General features: G+C 39.1%; 2 protein-coding genes and 1 pseudogene across 2 annotated transcripts in view; 2 read left to right on the top strand and 1 right to left on the bottom strand.

Annotated features, from left to right (window-relative positions):
* Positions 1-21166, bottom strand: part of LOC137390148 (uncharacterized) — a 31935-nt gene extending 10769 nt beyond the window's left edge. The window contains exons 1-2 of the mRNA XM_068076420.1: positions 21034-21166; positions 555-731 (exon numbers count right to left, since the gene is read on the bottom strand). Of these exons, the coding sequence (XP_067932521.1) occupies positions 555-687 (133 nt within the window). The 5' untranslated portion in view covers positions 688-731; positions 21034-21166. The remainder of the gene's footprint in view (positions 1-554; positions 732-21033) is intronic.
* LOC137389665 (uncharacterized) lies at positions 6127-7436 on the top strand. Its single transcript, XM_068075736.1, has 3 exons — positions 6127-6886; positions 6986-7220; positions 7415-7436. The coding sequence occupies exons 1-3, from the start codon at positions 6127-6129 to the stop codon at positions 7434-7436; spliced, it is 1017 nt and encodes a 338-aa protein (XP_067931837.1).
* LOC137389656 (NFX1-type zinc finger-containing protein 1 pseudogene) lies at positions 19065-20492 on the top strand (annotated as a pseudogene).
* Positions 21167-23607: the final 2441 nt, after the last annotated feature.

Raw genomic sequence — 23607 nt, 5'->3', positions numbered from 1 at the left:
TTTCAATTAATAAGATTATGATCAATAAAAAAGTTTTTATCATTACCATAGAGCAATGCGTAAATTTAGAGGCAGATGTGAAGATTTTTTTCTCAAAACTCTAACAAGGTAAAGCATAGACTGATACTGCTTACGGTGTATACATTTTCGATCATGTTTATATTTTTCATGCTCTTTTATAATTTTATAAGCCTCTTCACTTCCACTCACAAAACTGATGCCTAGAAAAACTCTGAACATTGTACATTAGAAAAGGGTGTGAGTGTACAGCCATATGAGTGTACAGCCAAACACTGGCTAGAATTTTAAGCCAAATTAGGAAATTTCATGTTATAGCATTCGTAAATAGAGGTTAGACTGTATACATATCTAGATTACTTTTCAGGCTTGCCAACAAAAAAGACGTGTGGATTATGACTCACAAAAAACCTTGCAGATCACAGTCAAGTGTTATTTTAAACCAAAATAACACTTGACTGTGAATGCAATATTGCCCGACACATACACAAGCTATTAGAAGTTAACACTCATCACAAGTCGATACCAGTTCTCACCTGACTCATGAAGAGAAAGCTTAAAATTGGATTTGATAATGTTCGTGTACTCCTGGAGCTTTCGAGGCAGTGAGTTAACAAAGTCATCAGTGAACTTCACCGTCGCCTCATGGAACATCTGGTGACCCGCCATGATGTTTTTAGTCGTTCCATTATGCCTGGATCATGCTGAGAGGACTGGGGACCAAAAAAGACAATGTCATCAGTAATTATTGCTAGAATCACTGACATGTAAATCAGTACACAGAAAACAACTCATGAATACATTTTGCAGTAGTATATCCAGGTCTACGGATAAAGCCCCTATAATACTGGGTAATAAAATTAAAAATCACCACCGGGTCAGGCCTGTAAATCAGTGCAACTGCAGTTAAACTTGTTATTTCTGAGAAAATCTGAGGGAGATTTGTCTAAAATTTGTTGTATAATCGAGTTAGTGGTCTCAGAAAGTGGTCTCATTAGTGGCTACACTAATGTCTGAGGTCACGGCAGTTACAGGTAGTGACGAGAAGTCTAATGAGAAGTCAGTGACGTGGTAGTGACGCAGTACCGAGAACAGTATATAAGCAAGTACAGAACAGGAGCGGGTCCTTCTTCACATCAATACATGTAAGTGTACTCATTTATACAACAGTATTATTGTATATTTGTCCAGTATATTTGCAGATCTTGCCAGCGCTTTATGCTGCCAAAGAATTATCTTAGTTTGGCTTTTAAATTAGAATGAAACTGGTAGTCATTATGTATAAAGCTGCCTCTTTTAGACAATCATGTGTAATGATACGGATAATCTTTTATTCATTGTTTTTTCTAGTTTTGCTTTATATACAAATAACTGGTCAGAAATATTTGGCTATCACATTTGATCAGCTTTTTACATAGATTAACTGAATACAAGTTTTTCTTGGCAGAGCGACGTGGAAGGTTGTAACAGGGTTAGGAAATGATAAAAATATTTGGAAACTAATAGTTGAAACAAATCCTCTTTGTAGCAACTTGAAGTAATTTTGATTTGACTTGTACAAATGCAAGATTGATATGGAATTTGATTTGGAAAACAAATAAAATGATTTAGAATTTGACCAACAAATTCAGTCATTAAAGGATGTATCTGTGTAAATAGATAAGATCACACAGCAGAAATTAGTCAGTATTAAAATGGAAAGCAGCTTGTTATACAACAATGAGATGAGGAGTAATATTTGAGTTATAATGATAATATTTCAAGTTATTATAATACTCAAATATGTGTGTATTTGTCTCAGTAACAGAAATAAAATGTTTGTATATATGGTCATAAAAATCTGATGCTGACTGAAAAATACATAAATAAAATACAAATGTAAAACCATAAAAATCATATTACTTGGTGAAAATGTGATTAAGATATGAAATACACTGAGATCTAAAATAGTGCTTGCGTAGGTTCACTCTAAATTTTATCGTTGACATGTTCTGAGAGTAGTTTTGTCAAAACTAATATTGGTGTGAAGTAATGTCAATACCATGCTCTGTCAAATGATATTGTCAGACAGTAAACACTCGGATCAGCAAAAATGTGAAATCACAATGGTAAGAGAAAATGAAAATGAAAGCAGCGCAGTTCCACACTTCAAAAACCTCGATGCAGAGCGATTGGCAATAGGGTGCAATACATTTACCTTTTGCACCTTAGTTCATCTATAGTTTTTGCTCTACACTAACGTCACTGTTGAAAGTTAAAGAAATTTAAGAATCATGCAAAATACTTGTAATATTTTTAATTTTTATGTTTCAAACATTCACCGCAATGTGTGACAGCGAGCAATCTCCCGAAGATCGACTATGTCTGCTTAGCTTCCTGCAAGTACAGGCCGTTCATGTTTTTAAGAACAAACATTGGCTGAATCTTAGCTGGACAAGTCTGACTCGAATGGCAAGGAGACCTCGACAATTGGAGACATGACCAGTTGCAGAGAGCAATTTAAGGTTGGATGTCATCCTGATCTCTAATGGCCTTTTTTGGGAATTGAACCCCCACCTGTTGTTTGCAGGTCATGTGTTCTATCAAAAACTGCAAAAATATAATCAAATATACACCAAATAACTGCAAATTTTGAGTTTTAATTTTAGCCTAAGGTCATCCTCCAAATTTTACTTAGACTTTATTGTGCAGATTATGTGCATAAGAAAACTAATCTGACATTTACAACCTTCTTTCTAGTTTCAGCAGTGAATAATGAAAAAATCATTTCTAATAAAAAATAAAAGCCAGAACCTAAACCTAGCTTTACATTAAAGCATAAAAAATAAGTAATATATTATACCTATTATACTTGTATATTATATTTAAAAATTCTATATGCCGGTAAGTTACCAGCATATAGAATTATTTTTGCATATATGAATATATTTTGCATATATGAATATATTTTGCATATATTCAAATCTGCCCAATACGCATAAAGGCATTACATGGACAAAAATTAAAAACGCTTAACACGAGTCCACAATTGTCTCATAAGTTAAAAGTAGTATCAATTTCTAGACATGTAATGTTTGGTGCCATTCTATTATAAATGTGTATTTCTATTGGGCTATTCTAAAATGTGAATTTAATATGCTAGGACGGATCTGGTGAGAGTGGTTCAAAGATATATAATTGAAGAGGTCTAACACATCTTCTAAACTTTATTCTCTTTAAAAACTTGAAATCTAATTTGTCTTTCTTTCCCAATTTCTTGATAGTATTTTTTCATACAATCCATAACATTAACCATGTATTAACCATTAACCATAACCATTAACCATACATTAACCATTGTATACCCTTAAGCAATAGCTTAAAACAGATGTAATTACTAGCTAGCCCAAAGACTAATTGAGAGGCCTTTATTTGCGCAGCAAGGCGAACTAGAGAGTGACTGGCCTGATGTAGCATTGACATTTATAACGAAGGATTTAGTAGTCGAAGACAACACGGATGTTTACATAACTCTTTACAATAAAAAACACTTTGAATATATTACAAAATGCTTATCGTGTTACACAGCCACGGGATAAAACAATTAATAACTGGTCCTACAGATGTACTAGGTAATACTCTAGATTTAGTGTGTACCAATCACCAACCTACATTCGTAATACTGAAGTTGTAGCACCAGAACTAAGTGATCACTCTTTTATCACTGTGTATCTTCAACAAGAAATCATATCTGCTCTCCCTAGACCACACACTATCAAACAGTGCAAGAAAGCAGACGAGGAAGCATTTCAAATAGATATGCAAAACACAAATGAGGAACTTGCTCAATTGACTGACCCTGGCCCAATGTGGGATATCTTTACCAAAAATCTAACCAGAAGTATTGAGCAGTATGTACCAATAAGGGAGATAAAACCAAGACACCCATCTACACCAGAATGGTTCAGCAAGCGGGCACTAAAACTTCAATATATACAAAGAAATGCATATATAAGGTCTAAGGACACTGGTACAGAATTTGACAGACTCAAATACAAACAAACACGAAGAGAAACTAAAAAGAGGCTAGACGCTATTCGAAAACCATATTATACAAATAGAATATATCAACCACTAAAAATAGAAACTCAAAACCCTTCTTCAAACTCCTTGGTGAAGACAAGAACCAAAGATCTAGCCAGATAACACTTAGGGATGGTCAGAATATCCTCACAGAAGACCCTGAGCAATGTGCTAAGCTACTGAACATTTTCTTCCACAGCCAGTTCCAAGATGGTTATTTAGCCAGGGATTTTAAACGGATAGTCTAAACATAACAACTGATGGAGTGGCGAAACTCATACGCGACTTGCCAAATGGAAAATAACCAGGAACTGATGGAATTAGGAAACCTGATATGCTAATAGACCTGACAACCACTGCAAAAGCACTAGCACTGATTTACAAAGCTTCTCTAAAATCTGGAAAATTTCCTGAATAGTGTGCCAATATGTTGGCATATGTTACATATGCCAATGTAACCCCTGTACATAAAGGGGAGACCCAGAGTTACCTAATAACTATAGGCAAATATCATGCACAAGCATACCCTGTAAAATTATGGAACACATAGTGTTGCATTATCTAAACAAGACACTTGATGATGTACTTCATCACCGACAACATGGTTTTAGGAGGGGAGTGTCCTGTCAAACTCAGCTCTGTGCCACATACAACATACTGTCAAAAGCAGTAGACGATGGCCATACCACTCATGCCATCATCATGGATTTCAAAAAGGCTTTTGACAAAGCTCCACATCTACTGCTCCTTGAAAAAAGTACAAAGTATACCGGGGATAAACACACAGCTCATTAACTGGATCCACGACTTCCTATCTGACAGGCAACAATCTGTATTACTCAACGGAAAGAGTTCTCAGAAATGTGCTGTAACATCTGGAGTCCCACAGGGCTCGGTACTGGGACCTACCCTTTTCCTATGCTACATTAACGATCTACCCGAGAGTTTATTCTGCAATGTTAGCCTTTATGCTGATGACACACTAATTTATTAAGTATTTAATAGTTCAGGGGATACCAAAATATTCCAAAATAACATTAACGAAGTGTACAACTGGTCAAAAAAATGGAAAATGCCATCCAATGGAAAAAAGTGCCAAGCAATATGCTTTGGTACAATAAGCCAGCAGTTTACGTATAACCTAGGAAACTCGCCTCTTGTCTGAACAGAACAATATCTAGATGTGATCATCCAGTCGGATCTGAAATTTGATCAACAGATAAAGAGCAATTGTAGTAAATCGAGGAAGATACTGGGAGGCATTAAACATCTGATGTATAGCGCCCCAAAGAAGACTAAACTGCTCGCATACACAAGTCTATGTAGACCAATTCTAGAATATGCAGATGCAGTCTGGGACCCAACCAATAAAAACACAATCCAATGCATAGAGCTAGTACAAAATGATGCTATACGGTTCATAAATAAAATGAGAGGGCGAGGGGAAAGTGTTTCAGAAGCAAGAAACCAGCTAGGTATAAAATCACTGGAAGACAGGTGAACAAGCCACTGACTCGGTCTGCTCATTAGAATTCTTCAGAATGAAGAAAAACACCATTCCCTCTCTGAAGCATACGATGAAATCAATGATATACAGCCCCCCACTGTATATCATTGATGAAATCAACCAATACAGAGAAAATATGACAATAACAACAAGAAGAGCCTCCAGAGGTGAACTTAACTCTGTAACAATAAACAAAAATATCTACTGTTATATTATTCATAGAGTTATCCCTATGGTATTATTAGTGTAGTTGCTTATGTTACAACCGGTTGCTAATAGATTCAGTATTTGCGTGGCACGTACATTGAACCTTATCGGGTAACAGCACGTACTAATTAGCTGATGTGATTCTGTATCTATCTGGCATTACAAATATATCAATCTGATAACATCCGAGTATACGTTCATACAACATGGTGGCCAGTACAAAATTATGAGTCTGGTTGCTCTCGGTGGTGACATATCGTTTACAATTAGGACTGCTAAGACGTTATTGAAGTGTGGATTGTCAGTTGACTGTCGTTATCGTTATAATAATAATGGCCAAGTTTCTACCACCGAAAGAGTTTGATTTCGTGCCAGAGAAGTGGCTGGAGTGGAGTAGTAGGTGGGAGAGATATAGAGTAATTTCTAAGACAGATGAAGAAGCTGAAGCGTACCAAGTGAATTGTCTTCTTTATACCATGGGGAATGACAGTGAGAGTATAATGAACAGTTTCACACTTAACGCTGACGATAGAAAGAAATATGACAAAGTCAAGGAGGCTTTTGACAAATACTTCTCCCCAAGGAAGTATGTTATCTTCGAGAGGGCAAAGTTTTTCCGTAGAGATCAAATGCCAGGAGAAACAGTAGAGCAGTACGTAAGGGCTCTAAATGACATAGCAGGGAGGTGTGAGTTTGGTGATAAGCGATCCGAACAGATGCGTGACAGGATAGTTGTAGACATCTTAGACACAGCTGTCAGTAGAGAGATGCAAAAGATGGATGTTACAGCGCTAACCGAAGACGTAGCTATAAACATGGCACGCCAAGCGGAGCAGGTTGATAAAAATATCAAAGAGCTAAGTGTTAATAATAGATCGGCAGCTGCAGATCTACTGGCTAGTAGCAGTTGTGGTACCGATAGAAACTTTGATGGTAGTATCAAGGACAGAAAAACCGCAGCCACTGATGCAGTAAACGCTCGTGGTAGACAAAAACCAAATGGTGGTGGTAAATCGAAGATACGCACTGCTGCCAGCAGCTATGATAGCAGTAGCAAGTGTAAACGGTGTGGATATAAAACTCACACTCAAGGTAAATGCCCCACAGCAGAGGTATCCTGTAATAAATGTTCTAAAGTTTAACATTATGCCCGATGTTGCCTCTCCAAACCTAGATCTGTGAACGATGTAGATGCAGACGAACCTTCGGATGACCAGCTGTTCTTGGGAGCTGTAGAGGTTGGTCATTGTAGTAAATCATGGACTAAACATGTTCAAGTGAGTGGTGTAAAGATACCTGTCAGATTTAAGCTGGACTCTGGAGCTGACGTCACTATTATACCTAACCAACTGTGTGGTAACATTGCTATGACACCTTCTGATAGAACACTGTTAGAGGCAGGCAACTCTAACATTGATGTATTAGGGTATTTTGATGCTAAATTGTCAGTAGCAGGCAAAAATGCTAATGAAAGAATGTATGTGGTTAAACAATCAGAAGCCCTGCTAAGTAGAGACGCTTGTGTTAGGCTAGGGTTGATCAAATTGTTATGTGATGTAGATCATTTAGATGTTACAAATGGGTTGAGATTCAAAGATGAATTTAAATCTCTGTTTACAGGGCTAGGCAAAATGCATCATGAAGTCGAGATAGAACTCCGTTCAGATCACAGATCTGCATACTCTATTCATACTCCTCGTTCTGTTCCATACCCTATGTTAAATCAAGTCAAAGCCGAACTTTGTGACATGGTAAATAAAGGCGTGATCTTTGAAGTCAACCAACCTACTGAGTGGGTTGCACCTATGGTCGTAGTACCGAAGCCCAATAGCGCCGTCAGGATCTGTGTTGACTACATCGAACTGAACAAAGTAGTTAAACGAGAGGTGTATCCCATGTCGCATGTAGAAGGAAGCCTGGCAAAGCTCGGCCACGGTACTATATTTACAAAGCTGGATGCAAATTCGGGATTCTACCAAATCCCTCTGTCCGACAAATCTAAGCTGCTCACAACGTTCCTTACGCCATTCGGTCGTTTTGCATTCAACAGACTTCCCTTTGGATTATCCTCAAGCCCAGAAATCTACTCTAAAACTGTGTCTGTTAAAAAAGTGGGTTGGATGGCGTTATAGTGCATATGGACAATGTTTGTGTATTTGGTGAGTCTGCCGATGAGCACGACAGAAGAGTTAGGGAAGTACTTAAAAGAATGAGCAAAGCGGGAATGACATTAAATAGTAGCAAGTGTGAGTTCTCGAAGAGTACTATCAAATTTCTTGGTCATGTCATATCCGCCAGTGGAATAAAGGCTAATCCCGATTCAATTCAAGGCATCCGTGACTTCTCTTGCCCTCAAAGTGTAACAAAAGTGCAATTTGCCAACCAGTTGAGCAAATTTACAACACTGCTTGGTGAACTTTCTGGCCCACTTCGAGAGTTGTTATGTAAAGATACTGATTGGTATTGGGGGTATTCGCAGGAGAAGTCTTTCCAAGGCATAAAGACAGAGCTGTCAAAATCGGTAGAGTTAGCAGCATACAATCCATCATACCAAACAATAGTGCAAACTGATGCTAGTAGAAATGGACTTGGAGCAGCATTGCTACAAGTTCAACCTGATGGAAGTACGAGACTAGTTTGTGCAGCGTCACGCTAATTGACTGAGACTGAGAAACGCTACGCCACTATTGAGCAAGAGGCTTTGGGAGTTTTGTGGGCCTGTGAAAAGTTCAAGGACCACATAATAGGGCTTACCGTTACCGTCTAAACTGATCACAAACCTTTAGTGCCACTACTAAATGATATTGAGCTTGATAAGTTGCGTATCCGTGTGCAAAGATTTAGAATGCGGCTACTGAGATTCTCATATTGTGTCGAACATATTGCCGGGAAGTCAAACATAGTAGCTGATGCGTTGTCGCGCTCTAATACAATGCCCTCACCTTCAGATGTTAATTACGTAAGTGAAGTTGAGCTATACGCCGTTGAGACATTGAAGTCGCATGCTTCAACTGGAAGACTTGCTCAGTTGAAAGAGCTAGAACGTTCTGATGAGGTGCTATCTAGAGTTCTGTTGTGTGTAGAAGCATCTTGGCCCGATTATCTTAGCTCCGATCAAACTATACTTCGCCCATATTTTGAAAACAGATCTAAGCTTTCCCTCATTGATGACTTATTGGTATATGAGGACCGTATCGTTATCCCGATGGCTATCAGACTTAAAACGCTAACTCAGATCCACAAAGGTCATCTTGGTATCACTAAATGTAGGGAACGCGCTAGGCAGTGCGTTTGGTGGCCTGGTATGAGCCAACATATAGCAGAGATGGTACGCAATTGTCAGACATGCCGTATATATTCGAATGTTGTCAAAGAGCCACTCATGCAATCAGAGTTTCCAAGCAGGCCATGGGAACGTGTAGGGAGTGACCTTTTTCACTTTGGGGCCAGGGGTACTTGCTACTTGTCGATTACCACTCACGAATTGTGGAGATTGCACTTTTGTTGCACCTAAACAGTGCTTGCATAATAGAAAATATGAAAAGTGTGTTTGCGAGACATGGCATACCCGAAATGCTCATATCAGATAATGGGCTACAATACGCTTCGGAAGAATTCAAAAAGTTTGTTCAAAGTTACGCTTTCGTTCACACCACTAGTTCACCGAAACATTTTCCTGCAAATGGTGCTGCTGAGCGTGCTGTGCAAACAGTAAAGACGATGCTAAAGAAAGAGAAAGACCCATATCTAGCATTGTTGGCTTACCGTTCCTCTCCGCTAGAAAACGGCTACTCTCCAGCTGAGCTGCTAATGAACCGTAAGTTGAGAACTACTGTACCCAGTTTGCCCCTAGTGCTGCAGTCTAAGCTGCCAGATGAAGCTGAGCTCCAAAATAGAGAACAGAGCAAAAGGGAGGCTAGTAGAATTAACTTTAACAATCATCACCGTTCTGTGGAGTTGCGCCCTCTCTCTCCAGGTGAACCGTGTAATGGTACGAGACATGCAAAGAGAAGCAGAGATTGTTCAACCGGCAAATGGTACACCCAGATCCTACATAGTCAAAGATCGACAAGGCAGCCAAATACGGCGCAATCGTTTGGATTTGGTTCCTATGGACAGTAGTTGTCAAACACCCCAATTCGAAAGTTCATCTAATGACGACACGCCTGACATTAAACTGATAAAGTCTAGAGTAGGTCGCATCATAAAACCGCCGCAACGACTCGACTTGTGATCTATACGTTCGATCTCGGCTTCATGGTGGTTTTCATTCACTGTTTACATACATTTATAAGACAATCATTGCTTTGTTTTAGCTTGATATTATAGCTGTATATTCTGATACATTTATTCATGTTATGTCAACTCATTTTCAGCATAATAGTGTAGCTGCTTACAAATGTTTCTTGTTATAGCGTAGTACATTTCATTTGCTTCGGTTTTTTTTTGTGCGATTCATATCACTGAGATTTTGCTCTCGGAAAGAAAGGCAAAGAGAGATGTTATATTATTCATAGAGTTATCCCTATGGTATTATTAGTGTGGTTTCTTATGTTACATCCGGTTGCTAATAGATTCAGTATTTGTGTGGCACGTACATTGAACCTTATCGGGTAATAGCACATACTAACTAGCTGATATGATTCTGTATCTATCTGGCAATACAAATATATCAATCTGATAACATCCGAGTATACGTTCATACAACATCTACCACAATAGCTTTTTGCCTCGAACAATTCGAGACATCAGAGGGTGTAACAATATATATCGTAGGCAAATTACCTGTGTACCGGTATTGTTGTAAAAGTCAGAGCTTATCGGAAGGACAGGGACTGGCCGGCCAGGGGGAGGGGGTACTAACTGCTAAAACGTGATCAGAATATCAATCCAGTTCGTGTCTGTAGTCTACTAGTCTAATGCGCGTGCTTCTACTGCGGCTGTCTTTGGCGGTCTCATGAGATCGCAATTACGAGGATTAAAATGTCACGTGCACTCAATTAATACCATTACATCTTCCCTCCTAAGCATGATTGACAGAATGAATATTTTTTCTTAAATGAGTATCAAATAGTTCAACTGTAGCCTTGGGACATATTGATAGGTATAGGTTAAAAAGATAACAAAGGATTAGTAGCTAACAACTATTTACAGGGGTAAGGAGTGGCCAAAGACGACTCCCTTGGAGTGGGCCAAACGCCTACTCCATGTAGAAGTCCTTGTACCTAGATGGAAGGACTCCGCGATTAGCTCGAGGCTGACGCTCAGAAACAGAGGCAGGACTTCTGAGAGATGCTGGGGGTTGAGGCAGCATTTCAGGTGTGGTTTGGCAGGAGCCTTCAACATCACTGTTATCTGTGGGAAAATACTGTGCATCAGCATTCCTAGCAGGAACTGTAGTCATGCGAGCATGATCAGGTTTCAAGTGAACACGGTTTCTCCGAACTATGGAGTGGCCAGTATCTACAAGATAAGACCTGGGAGAGTCATGATGCTCTATGATTACACCCGGGGACCATTCTTTTTCTGCATCAGTCCATATGAGAGCAGAGGCACCAGGTTGCAGTTCAGTTAGAGTCCATGCCTGGCGATCATAATATGCCTTTCTCATTTCTTGGTTAGCAGCCAAAGCCTTAGCTGGTTCAACAAGTAAGGGTTTGAGTAGCTCAGTTGTGATTGGTAGGTCCCTTCTTATTGATCTGTTAAACAACATTTCTGCCGGACTGAGTGAACATCCTGTCACTGGCGATTCTCGATATTTCAGTAGTGACCGGTATACATCCTCCCCCTCTGCTTCACACTTCTTTAAAAAGTTTTTCATTGTCTGCACATAATGCTCAGCCATCCCATTGGACTTCGGATAGTGAGGACTTGAGGTGACAATGGTGAAGGACCATTCGGATGCAAACCTTTGCATGATTCGACTGCTGAAAGGCATGTTGACAGCCAAGATTGATACAGGTACACCATGTACAGCAAACACAGATTTTAGTGCTAGTACCACATCCTCGGCAGTCTTCTTCTTGAGTAGTCTCAGCTCAGGGAAGTGAGAGTAGCAGTCAACAAGTACCAGATAGTCTGCTTTTATACTCCATTATGTCCATAGCAACCTTTTTCCAAGGAAGGCTAGGTACCTCATGCGACATGAGTGGCTCTTTCTGTTGGCGTCTAGCAAATCTTGCACAAATGTGACAGCCCATAATCTCATTTTTTATATCAGCAGATATTCCAGGCCAGAAGAATGACTTTTTAGCACGCTCCCGGCACTTCTCAATGCCCAGGTGTCCAGCATGAAGAGATTTTAACATTGCTTTTCTCAGTGAGCTGGGCACAATCAGGCGTTCTTCAAAGTAGAGAAAGCCATCTAGATCATATATATCAGCTCTTCTGTTCCAATAAGGCTGTAGAAGTGTCGGAGCCTGACTTCGCACTACCCAGTTCCAGCCATCCTTTAGGGCAGTCCTTAACAGTGGCATTGCATCATCTTCAGCATAAGCATGCCTCATAGTGTCAATTGTACCAGAATCGGCTTCCAAGCTGTGAACCATTACAATCTCCTTCTCAAGTTCAGCTTGATCGTTAGTAATTCTTTGGAGATGAGCACGCGACAGCGTGTCAGCAATATAAAGGTATTTCCCTGGAACATAGGTCAGCTCAGATACATTGTATCGATGAAGCCTCAGTAATAATCTCTGTAGTCTAGGGGACACTTTGTGAAGAGGTTTATTCAGTATATGAACCAGAGGTTTGTGATCTGTTTGTGCATGTACCTTGCGTCCATATAGATAGCTGTGAAAGCGTTCACAGCCAAACACAACAGCAAGCAGTTTTTTGTCGATCTGGGGGTAATTGCACTCAGTCTCGGTTAGGCTTCTCGATGCATAGGCAACAGGTTTACCCTCCTGTAGCAACACAGCTCCAAGACCACTCTTGGGGGCATCAACCTGCAGATGAGCATCCTTAGTTACATCGAAGTACTGCAAAACTGGTTCAGACGTGAGTAGGCGTTTGATAATTCGAAAGCTTTCCTGTTGCTCATTTGACCATGTCCATTGGCTATCAGTTCTCAATAGTACCCTCAGCGGTTCTATGCAGGCTGACATGTTAGGTATATAAGCTCTGAGAAAATTTAGGGTACCAATCAATCTCTGTACTCCTTCTCGATCAGTAGGATCTGGCATGGCATTGATTGCAGTCACTTTCTCGGGATCAGGCTGTAAACCATCTTTCGATACTACATGGCCAAGATATCGCACCTCAGACTGATTGAATTGGATTTTCTGACGATTGAACTTTACATTGGCTGCTTTAGCTCTTCCGAGTAACTTACGGAGATTATTATCATGCTCTTGTTGTGTCTTTCCAGCTACAATAATGTCATCAAAATATACTGATACACCGGGCAAGTCTCCAAATATCTGTTCAACCTTCTTTTCAAAGACCTCAGCACTTGAATGGAGCCCAAATGGCAGCCTGTTAAAGCAGTACCGGCCAAATGGGGTGTTGAAAGTAGTCAGCAGACTACTCTCTTTTGTGAGTGCCACATGCCAGTATCCATGTTTCATGTCCATAATAGTGTAATGCCGCATTCCATTAAACCGGAAAGCAATATCCTCCAGTGTTGGTATTCTGTGGTGTTCACACTTTACAGCTTTGTTTAGATCTTTTGGATCCAAGCATATTCTCACAGAACCATCTTTCTTCTCTACACATACCATGCTGCTGACCCAGTTCGTTGGTTTGTCAACTTTTGAAATAACCCCAGAAGCTTCCATACTATCCAGTTTGTTCTTCACTCTATCCTTCATGCTCAGAGGAACACGACGAGGATGGTGCACAACAGGCTCTACTTTCTCATTGATGCATATCTCATGCTCTCCTTCTAGACATCCTATACCATTGAACGCATCAGGGAACTCATCCAAGATTGAGCTATCACAAGTCACCTTATCTATACGGCAGATCAATCCAAAAAGTTCAGCTGTTTTTAGACCTAAAATTGGGGGCAGGTTCTCATCAACTACTTTGAAGTGTACTCCATTGCTGATACCGTTATAGTTCACAGTAAGCTGTACCACACCAACGTTGTTGATTTTCGAACGGTTGTACCCATAAAGTTTCACAGCAGTGGGTAAAAGTTTAGCTTCCAGAGAGCGGATGGTGTTTAAGGTGATACAGTTTGTTTCAGCCCCAGTATCAATCTTGAATGGAATCTCCAAAACTTTCTGCTTGTGACTTACATTCATAGACAAAATCCAAGATTTACCAGACTTGAGATTCAGTTTGCTTGGGATAGCGTTTACCGAGCCAACAAACAGACTATTCATCCGACTCTCAGCGTTGCTCTTAGGTTTGTGGCATACTTTTTCAAAATGATTTTTTATCCCACAGTTGTTACAGGTCTCCCATAGGCAGGGCATCGGCCTTTAGCATGGCTATATCCACAATACTTGCATTCTTTGCGAGGTTTGGGCTTTTTAGGTATAGCACCCGAGTCCCGTTGAACATAATTAACACAAGATTCAAGGGGCTCATTCTGTAGAGTATTTACAGTTGTGTCACTGGTAGATAATCTGGACATTTGCTGTTTTGTGATTTCTACAGCGCGTATGTCATCCAAAGCATTCTGTAGGTTGATGGCTCGGTCCCTAAGAAGACGTTCTTTCAGTTTAGCATCAGATAACCCAAATACAATACGACATAGCAGCATTTGATCACGCAACGTACCAAATTCCCACTTAGCAGCTTGTGTTTTCAATCGTTTAACAAACATGTCAATAGACTCGCCATCAGTTTGATTCATTGACCAAAACACATACCATTCATACAGCATGTTTCGTCTAGGGTTACAATATGCCTCGAATTTTTCTAATACATCAGTTAACACGTCTCGGCTTTGGCCAACTTCATACTCAAACTGACTGAATATCTCTGTAGCCTCTTCACCGACCTGATTAAGCAGTATAGCTACTTGACGTCTGTTAATCAGAGCATTCTCAACCGGGGTAATAGCCTTCAAGTCTGGCTTCAATACTAAATCAATTACCAGCAAATAATTTTCAAGAGAGATCCGCCACTTTCTCCAGTTATCAGAAACATTTCCCTCAAAAGAGAGCTCTCCAGGAGCTTTCAAGCCACTGTTCATCTTGAGAATAACAATCAATCACAGAAGCAAACTACAGACACAAAAAGCGGAAGCAGAAAAAAAAACAATTAACAGAGCAGGGTCCAAAAACTCCAGCTGCCACCATGTAATAATATATATCGTAGGCAAATTACCTGTGTACCGGTATTGTTGTAAAAGTCAGAGCTTATCGGAAGGACAGGGACTGGCCGGCCAGGGGGAAGGGGTACTAACTGCTAAAACGTGATCAGAATATCAATCCAGTTCGTGTCTGTAGTCTACTAGTCTATTGCGCGTGCTTCTACTGCGGCTGTCTTTAGCGGTGTTGTAGCTTATTTTGTTGTAAATGAGCTATCTACCTTCAGTATTAGTATGAGTCCAAATATCCTTATATATGGATAGTCTTCACTTCAGTTGTGTTTGTCTTTAGGTGCAGAGGACTCTGGTTAGCTAGTGCTATAGTGTTATTCATCGTTTATGTGAGTGTCGATGCCGATAGGTGGGAGGTAGTCTAGTGATGGTCAGGTTACGGTTCTACAACAAGGCTAATCCAATGCTATAGTTCATGTAACGATGCCTCATATATACACTACTGTACGTACACCTCCAAACAACCCTCTAAAGACTGGGCTGGGGTTAGATTAGCAGTCTAGACGAAAGATATTATGATACAATATACATGTTGATCGATCAACTATTAGTATACAATTAAATGGTGTTGCTTCCTTAGTTGCTAGACATGGAATGAATATAACTATAAAGCTACTTCTATATAAATGAATAGACTGAATAGGAGTTGTGTTCCTACTATAGTGTTGCTATGGACTGAGTAAATAATTCCCAACTCCACAATCAAATGGTAAGAATATCGTACACGTATGCAGCATGTAAGCAATGGTTGTTGATGCATACTTGTTTTCGTTAGTGGGAGATAATATATGCTGTAGGAATGTATTGTAACGGCTAAGTTTCCTACCTATTAACTAATCTCTTGACATTTACGTTTGTGGGAACATTGCTAATATACAGCTATTTCAAAAACATGGTTTTTAGCTATAACATCCACCCGGTCAATAAAAATTCTACTCTTGTAGAATCACACAAATTATCTCTTGGACTAGCGGCGGTTTTAGCTACAGTTATAGTTACCTACATATGCTATTACATGAAAGATTATCTAAAACTAGAGTACACTGGGTGTAGCTGGTACAACATAAATTAAAGAGGATGTGTCACGTTGTGGAAGCATATCCAATCATAGAACTATGCTAACTAAATGGGGCATGCACTATGCTTGAGGATTATAATACAATTGAGTCTGATTGCTACGTAACCATGGCTTTAATGGATATTATGTAAATTCATAGACTTAAGAGTCATCTAAATTTCAAACGCCTAATTTATGGGAGGAAATGCATGGGCTTCTTGAAGTAAAACAAACGGCGTTTAATGCATTAAAGCAATACATCACTCACCAAGTTACATCACAATCAATGGACTGGAAATTTAATGGAAGATTAACATAAGACAAATACACAATATCCCTCAAGTTCAAACAACTGATAAAGAGTTGTTACTTTTTTTTGTGTTTTCTTTTTTAGCAGTACCCAAACTCAAACTGGTTTTCAAACATGGAATGGTTTATTCCCTTTCATAAGCAACATGAAGCATGAAAATGCGTTAGTATAAGCACATGAAAAGCTTTAGCCTTACTACTGATTAGGTTGCTAGGAGATTTTATGATAACACTGCCACGAATGTAATTTATTGAGCAAGTTAATAACATTCCTTTTACAAACACCTGGTCGATGCGGTGACTCAATTTTCTTGCATTTAATTCTAAACCTCTACTGCTAAACGTGCTTTAAATGACTGTTAGGTTTTTACGATGCAGCTGATGCTGCAATTGGATGCCTTCACCCTAGTTTCATAGATAGAGATTTTCCACATAGATTTGAATAATTTGAATAAAATTTTTCAATTGTCTCGACAGACGTGTGTCACCCAGCTGTGTAATTTGTCACTTTTATATTATGTGGTCATAAAGATAAAATATGTGAGCCATTGGGATACATAAAAAAACTATGTCTTGTCAATTACCAATAGGGGTATAGGTAAACAAAAAGTTTGAATCAAAATACTTTCTGTGCTTCGAAAAACTGACATCAGATCTGAGTTTTGTATTGAACGGTGAACCCTAGATCTCTGTGGTGAGCTATTGATACTCAAATGCAACTACCAACTCACGAACATCTATTTCCAGATGTCAATCCCTGGAGAGTAAAAGCAGGCTTCAGTACTTTTAAACTGAGTCTCTGTCACAATTATAAGTTAAGTTTTCAGCTGTCTCTACGACATTTACTGAGAGCTCTCCAGCTTTCCAAAACATTTATTTTACTGCTCTGCAACACTGTTGTAGGCTTCTCAATCTCTCAAGCTTGAGATTCATTTGTCCCTTAACCAAATATCTGATGGCCATTGGTGCGTCATGGCCCTGTAATAGCTCATGCGCAATTGTTGCCTCTGTGGGCACGAGGGTTTACAACCCGATCTTGTAGCAGCTACCATGTAATAAATATCACTCGAAACAACATGTAATAATAAATAATTGCAGTGAACGTAAATAAGAACGAAACTGTTTGTTTTCGGTGCTTCAGCTAGCACTAGTACATGAAGATGTACTACTACGAGTTTTAGTGACACGGGCTTCGTAACGTAACGATTGTATCAAGGTTTGTTTCTTTTGGCCATTCATCAGATCCCGATCGATCGTTTGTACCTAACCTGCAATTCCTGTAATGAAACGATGTTTAACATTTCATGCATAGGCAATTAAAAGTAAATTTAATAGCTATGGGATCTATATATAACTGGGTTGTAGACTAATTAGTCATAAATGGGTACTATTAGTTGTGTAATACCCTAATTACAGAGCATTCCTTCCATTAACTTCACACATCATACCCTGACACACACTTTCAAGCTTCAATCACATTCGCTAGGCGCCCGTGTTGCGCTTGCGCGTGTATGTGGGTCTATGGCTGTGGTAGTCAGTCTACAGCCCCAAATTCAAAAGTGTGAGTGACTGTGTAGTCATTAAAGTAGAGTTCGTGTACACGTAAAAGTTGTTGTTTCACTGCAGTGCCTGATCAGGATTTATGTTTGTCCATGGTGTCAACATTATGAGCCCAATTCCTTTAAATGGTTGGCGACTAGTACGCCACCTGTTTGAAAAGATAGTGGATTGATGTGACATCAAAAGCTGGCCAAAAGTGATCACTTTAAAAGATAAAATATCTTGTAGGTTATTCCACATCTACTTATTTCCATAAAATTAATGGCCATGTTTGTTATTAAAACAAAATATAAAATTTTTGTGCAACGATGCACATCTTATTTTAGCCAAAAATAGTTTAATCAATATCATCTGGACCCAGTTTTAAAAAAAAAGGTTTTATCCACTTCTTCAAGTGTGGACATACAATGTAAATTTTAGAGAAAAAACAAAAGGCAAAACAGAATTATTCTGAACAATAACCCTCATCAGCATCTGTTGGGTTGATTTTTTCAAACACATTGTCATCGTGCTGTAAATCAGATTCCAAACCGGATTCAACTAGATCTTTATTGTGATCTATTGAGGTATCAAGGGAAGGGTCATGGGTCATTAAATTTAGAGATATACATTCATATACTGCCAGAAGAAAGGAAGTAGCTACCAATTGAATGCCGTAATTCATCAGATCAATGTCAGAAGTTTTGGGAAGTGCAAGATTCATTCTGTCATTAAACTCCTGATTAATGGATAGCGATTTTTGATCACGATCGAACTGTGGGTGCAGATGCACACAAGATTTTATTTCCCTACTCAACTTTGATGTGGTTGCCATGGGCAACCGTTCAGCTATGTCACTGCTATAGACAGATTGTGTAGGAGTTTCAACGGCAGTGTAAATCTTTAGAGCCACGCTGTCACCACTTTCTATTAGCGGTGCCTGAAATATGCTTACTTTGGCCTGTGAAGACAGACCACAGTCTATTGGTTGGGCAACAAACAATTCTTCACATTGTATATGTTCTTCTGTTACTACATCCTTACAAGCTTCCCACTGCTCATTCTGAAGGGTGCAAATGACCGCCAACATTATGAATCAGTGTAAGGTCATTGGGATGACAACTACCGGTGCTGCCAAGTACCAGGAGGCTATGAAGATTGTTGGACCAAAGATAGTGATTGTTGAGGAGGCAGCAGAAGTCCTGGAGGCTCACATAACGACAGCACTCATCCGTCAATGTCAGCAGTTGATTCTCATTGGTGATCACAAGCAATTGCGACCAAATCCAACCGTCTACGAACTTGCTAAAAAATATCACCTTGACCTCTCCATGTTTGAGAGATTTGTCAACAACGGACTGCCACACACCACCCTTGATCAACAACACAAGATGAGACCAGAGATTTCCATGTTTGTCAGGAATGTCTATGAGAAATTGGATGACCATGAAAGTGTATTCGGAAGAGAACCAATCAGAGGTGTGACATCACCAGTCAGGTTCTTTGCGCATGATAAGCAGGAGGCCTCTGATCCCAAATTGACCAGCAAATACAATGTGTTTGAAGTGGAGATAGTTGTTGCTTTTGCACGGTTCCTGATCCAGCAGGACTACGAACCCTCAAACATTACCATCATCACCATGTACAGCAAACAGATGTTTGAGCTGCAGAAAAAACTTCCTAAAAAAGATTTTGATGGACTCATTATCACATCTGTCGACAATTATCAGGGTGAAGAGAACAAGATAGTTATTCTCTCATTAGTTCGAAGCAACTCCAAGAATGATGCTGGTTTTGTTGCTATGGAGAACCGAGTATGCGTGTCTCTTTCTCGGGCTAGAGACGGAATGTTTGTCTTTGGCGATATGGAACTTTTTAGAAGGCGTCAAGGTTTATGGAATAAAGTCATAAGAGATGCGGAAGTTCTTGGAAACACCATACTTGTCTCTTGTCGTCACAGCAAGTCCCTGGCCCAGTTGAAGTTACCAGAAGACTTTCAGAACTATGCTCCTGATGGTGGCTGCACCAGGCCTTGTAAAGAAAAGCTTTTATGTGGCCACCGCTGCAGGCTCAAGTGCCACTATAGCCATGATAAGTACGAATGTAAGGAGAAATGCAAAAGGCTTCTGGAGAACTGCAACCACCCTTGTCCGTCGCTCTGCTATGAAACCAGCCCACCATGTGAAAAGCCAACAAGTATAACTCTACCATGCGGTCACACCAGACTCGTGGAGTGTCACAGGACATACGGAGATCTCGCTGAAATACCCTGTCTTGAAAACTGTACCGAAACCCTTATTTGCGGCCATACTTGCGCTAAACGGTGCTCTGAGAAATGCACAGAGAAGTGTGAGCAGAAGGTAGCACAGAAGTGTCTCTTGTGTGGTGAGGAGAATCAGTTGCTTTGCCACGAAGTCGCACCAACTGGCTCCATCAGACTGATGGTTAAAACATTCACATGCAAACAGCCATGCAAATTCTTGCTTGCTTGTGGACACAAATGTAGTAGTGGGAGATAATATATGCTGTAGGAATGTATTGTAACTGCTAAGTTTCCTACCTATTAACTAATCTCTTGACATTTACGTTTGTGGGAACATTGCTAATATACAGCTATTTCAAAAACATGATTTTTAGCTATAACAGCGGTCTCATGAGATCGCAATTACGAGGATTAAAATGACACGTGCACTCAATTAATACCATTACAGAGGGCACGCAACCAAAACTCAATAATCCTAAGTAGCAGTGTGCTGCTCTCCAAATTATACCTTGACTCAAAACAAACCCAATAAATAGAGGCTTCCCTTTAGATTTAAATTAAATCGTTAGGAAGTTCTACCTCGTCTGAGGTAAGACTCGGCTTAATTTGAGATTGTCTAAAACGCTTGTAACACAAAATTGTGCTTGCGAATTCATGCCGTGACAACAGACAATTATGGCTGTACCATAATAAGCGATACGCTACTTGTCAAATAGCATAGCGAATTTCGTCACACGAGAAAGGATAATTCTCATTAGCTTGTTACAGTAGTCTTTAACGTACTCATATACGTATACCGTTTTTGCCAAACTTCCTTCATTCCGTTGCGTCTATATTTTGGCCTCACATTCTCGAAACTTTCTAGTAGTTCTATGATTTCTATCTATACATTTTTAGGTTCGAAGTTTCAAAATTTTGACAGATTTCTTTAGTTGATTTCTCCGACTAAGACTGAGTAATTTTTTTAAGCGCGTGACTCATAGTTTATTTAGGTAACCGACGTTTCATAACAAAGTGTCGACGCTTAGGTTCGCCTGCGGTTATGAGGTAGAGAGAGAGGCCCAGAGATTGTGCTTACGAAAGGTTACGTCTACAAGTGATTTTGCCTACAGAAAAATTACGCCTACAACTAACTTTGCCTACAGAAAAATTACGCCTACAACTAACTTTGCCTACAGGAGATTACGCCCACTAACTGAGAGGTGACGCCTACGTTCTAGGATATTACCTCTACTCTAATTTTGTGATGTATCAAATAAAGAATGACATGATGGATATACCTATGAGATGGTTGTGCGTGTGAATGTATTGTATATGTAAATGAAGTATCTTTAGATCAGATCCTATTACCCCTGTGTCAGGGTTTGAAACGATAGATTATCAATAAGTCGATAGATGACCAATAAGTCGAAAGAAATAATAAATTGTGGGATCATAAAATATCACAACTGCTACAAAACATTTAACTGCAACATAATTGCAGCAAGAACTACGATACATCAGCAAGCAATCTTGAAAATCTAGGGCAATTGCTATGCTGCTGGAAGTATTAGGCATGGGAGTTGTCCAACCATCATTGCTGGTGTGATGTGAATACCTACCTATATGGACATCAGTTGGATTAGGAGTTGTCTAACCATTATAAAGGAAACTGAATTAAAACCAGCATAACATTCTAACTAAATCATGATTATTAGTGATCAACACGACCTAATATGAAAAAGAATATGCAATAGCAGTATGCATATTGCTATTCCCACAATATTTATATATTGCAAGGTTATTTCAACAAGAAAGGGCTGTTGAAATAACAGCATATCATTCTGACGAATTTTGAATAAATCGCAGACCACACGAGAATATGCAAACCCTTCGATTTTAATAAACATGGCTGATTTTTTTGCAACATGACAACAAAAACTAATTCATTACTTGTCCAACAAGTTTATGGAAAGTCCCCAAAGCCATGTATGATGTACCAGTGCATGGGTGTCACTTTACCTGGACCCAAGCTGTGTACAGAAAGGTACAGACATTAAGATTAGCTCCTCTATTCAAAGATGACAGTAAGATTACAAAAATCATCAAATTTCTAGCTTTGCCTATGCTGTCTGCTCAACGCAATAAAGAATGTTGGACTGGGTTGGCAAAAGGAGATTACAGACTTGAAAATTTTGCAGAGTATATCAGGTCCATATGGGTCACATCGACTATCTAGCCACCCACTTCATGGTCTCAGTTCTCGAGCCCTACAAAAACCAACAACAAGGTGGAAGGGTGGCACCCTTTAATCACAAGGCATTTAGCAATGGTGCCCTAAATCTCTACAAAAAAGTATTACAAAACTACATAGAGTATTTAAATTGACAGTAATAATCAATGTGAAACTCATATCGGCTAAGAAAATCAGAAAAATGGCTAAGAAATCATCCAAAACAGCTATGTAAAGGCTGATGAAGCTATGGAATGATTATGACGAATGTGGTACAACCGCCTCCAGCCTAACAAAGGCATGTAGTCATCTAGTTTGATATAATTATTTCGATTGAGTTAAATGAAAAAGTCTGAAAGCCGTTACGTGGGACTAGCAATTTAAATATTACATTACTTGCATACAAAATTGTAGTGTATAGCCTGCCACCCGGTGTTGGCTTTTCATATTTTACAGTTTTAGACAAATTTTACTGCTCAAAAAACGAATTTTTCATTGTAATATTACCAATTTTATTACCACTATGAATCCCCTGCAAAACACAGTTTGAACTCATATCTCAATCTTTTAATTAATCAACCTTGCCTGCAACACAGAATAATAAAAACCACTCTATAATATATTTGTACCAAAGATACATATCTTTGTTATACTACAATTACAACTATGTATAAATTAGCAATAAATAAAAAAAATATATCTCAAGTGACCAGAATAGAATAATTAAGCTATAAAAAAATTACATGTATTTGTTTATTACTCATTTGTAAATAATTAGATTGTGTTGGTTCATTCATTCACTCAAACTCGTTTTACTATTAACTTAATATAGAAAAAACAGACTAATGCAAAATATATTGACTTATCAATATTAATTCACCGTAAGTTGCACACTATTAATAAATTACAACTACACTATTGCTAAATAATAATTTGTAGTACAAAAAATTTACTATTGCATTAAGATAGTGATGACCTTATCAAACTCAGGACATCTACCAGAGCTTTGAGCTTTGGGTATCTCACTTTGTTCCTGAGCACACGTCTAAGCGTTTTGGTGATTCTGGAGAGCCGCCAGTAGTAACAGTAGCAGTGGTGGTGGTAGTAGTAGTAGTAGTAGTAGTAGTAAAGCAAGGAGATAATAAATTGATGATGCGTT

This window comes from Watersipora subatra, chromosome 3 (assembly GCF_963576615.1).
Source record: "Watersipora subatra chromosome 3, tzWatSuba1.1, whole genome shotgun sequence".
Classification (NCBI taxonomy): Eukaryota; Metazoa; Bryozoa; class Gymnolaemata; order Cheilostomatida; family Watersiporidae; genus Watersipora; species Watersipora subatra.
Note: the sequence above shows the minus strand (reverse complement) of the source record. Positions and strands in the feature narration are given on the sequence as shown.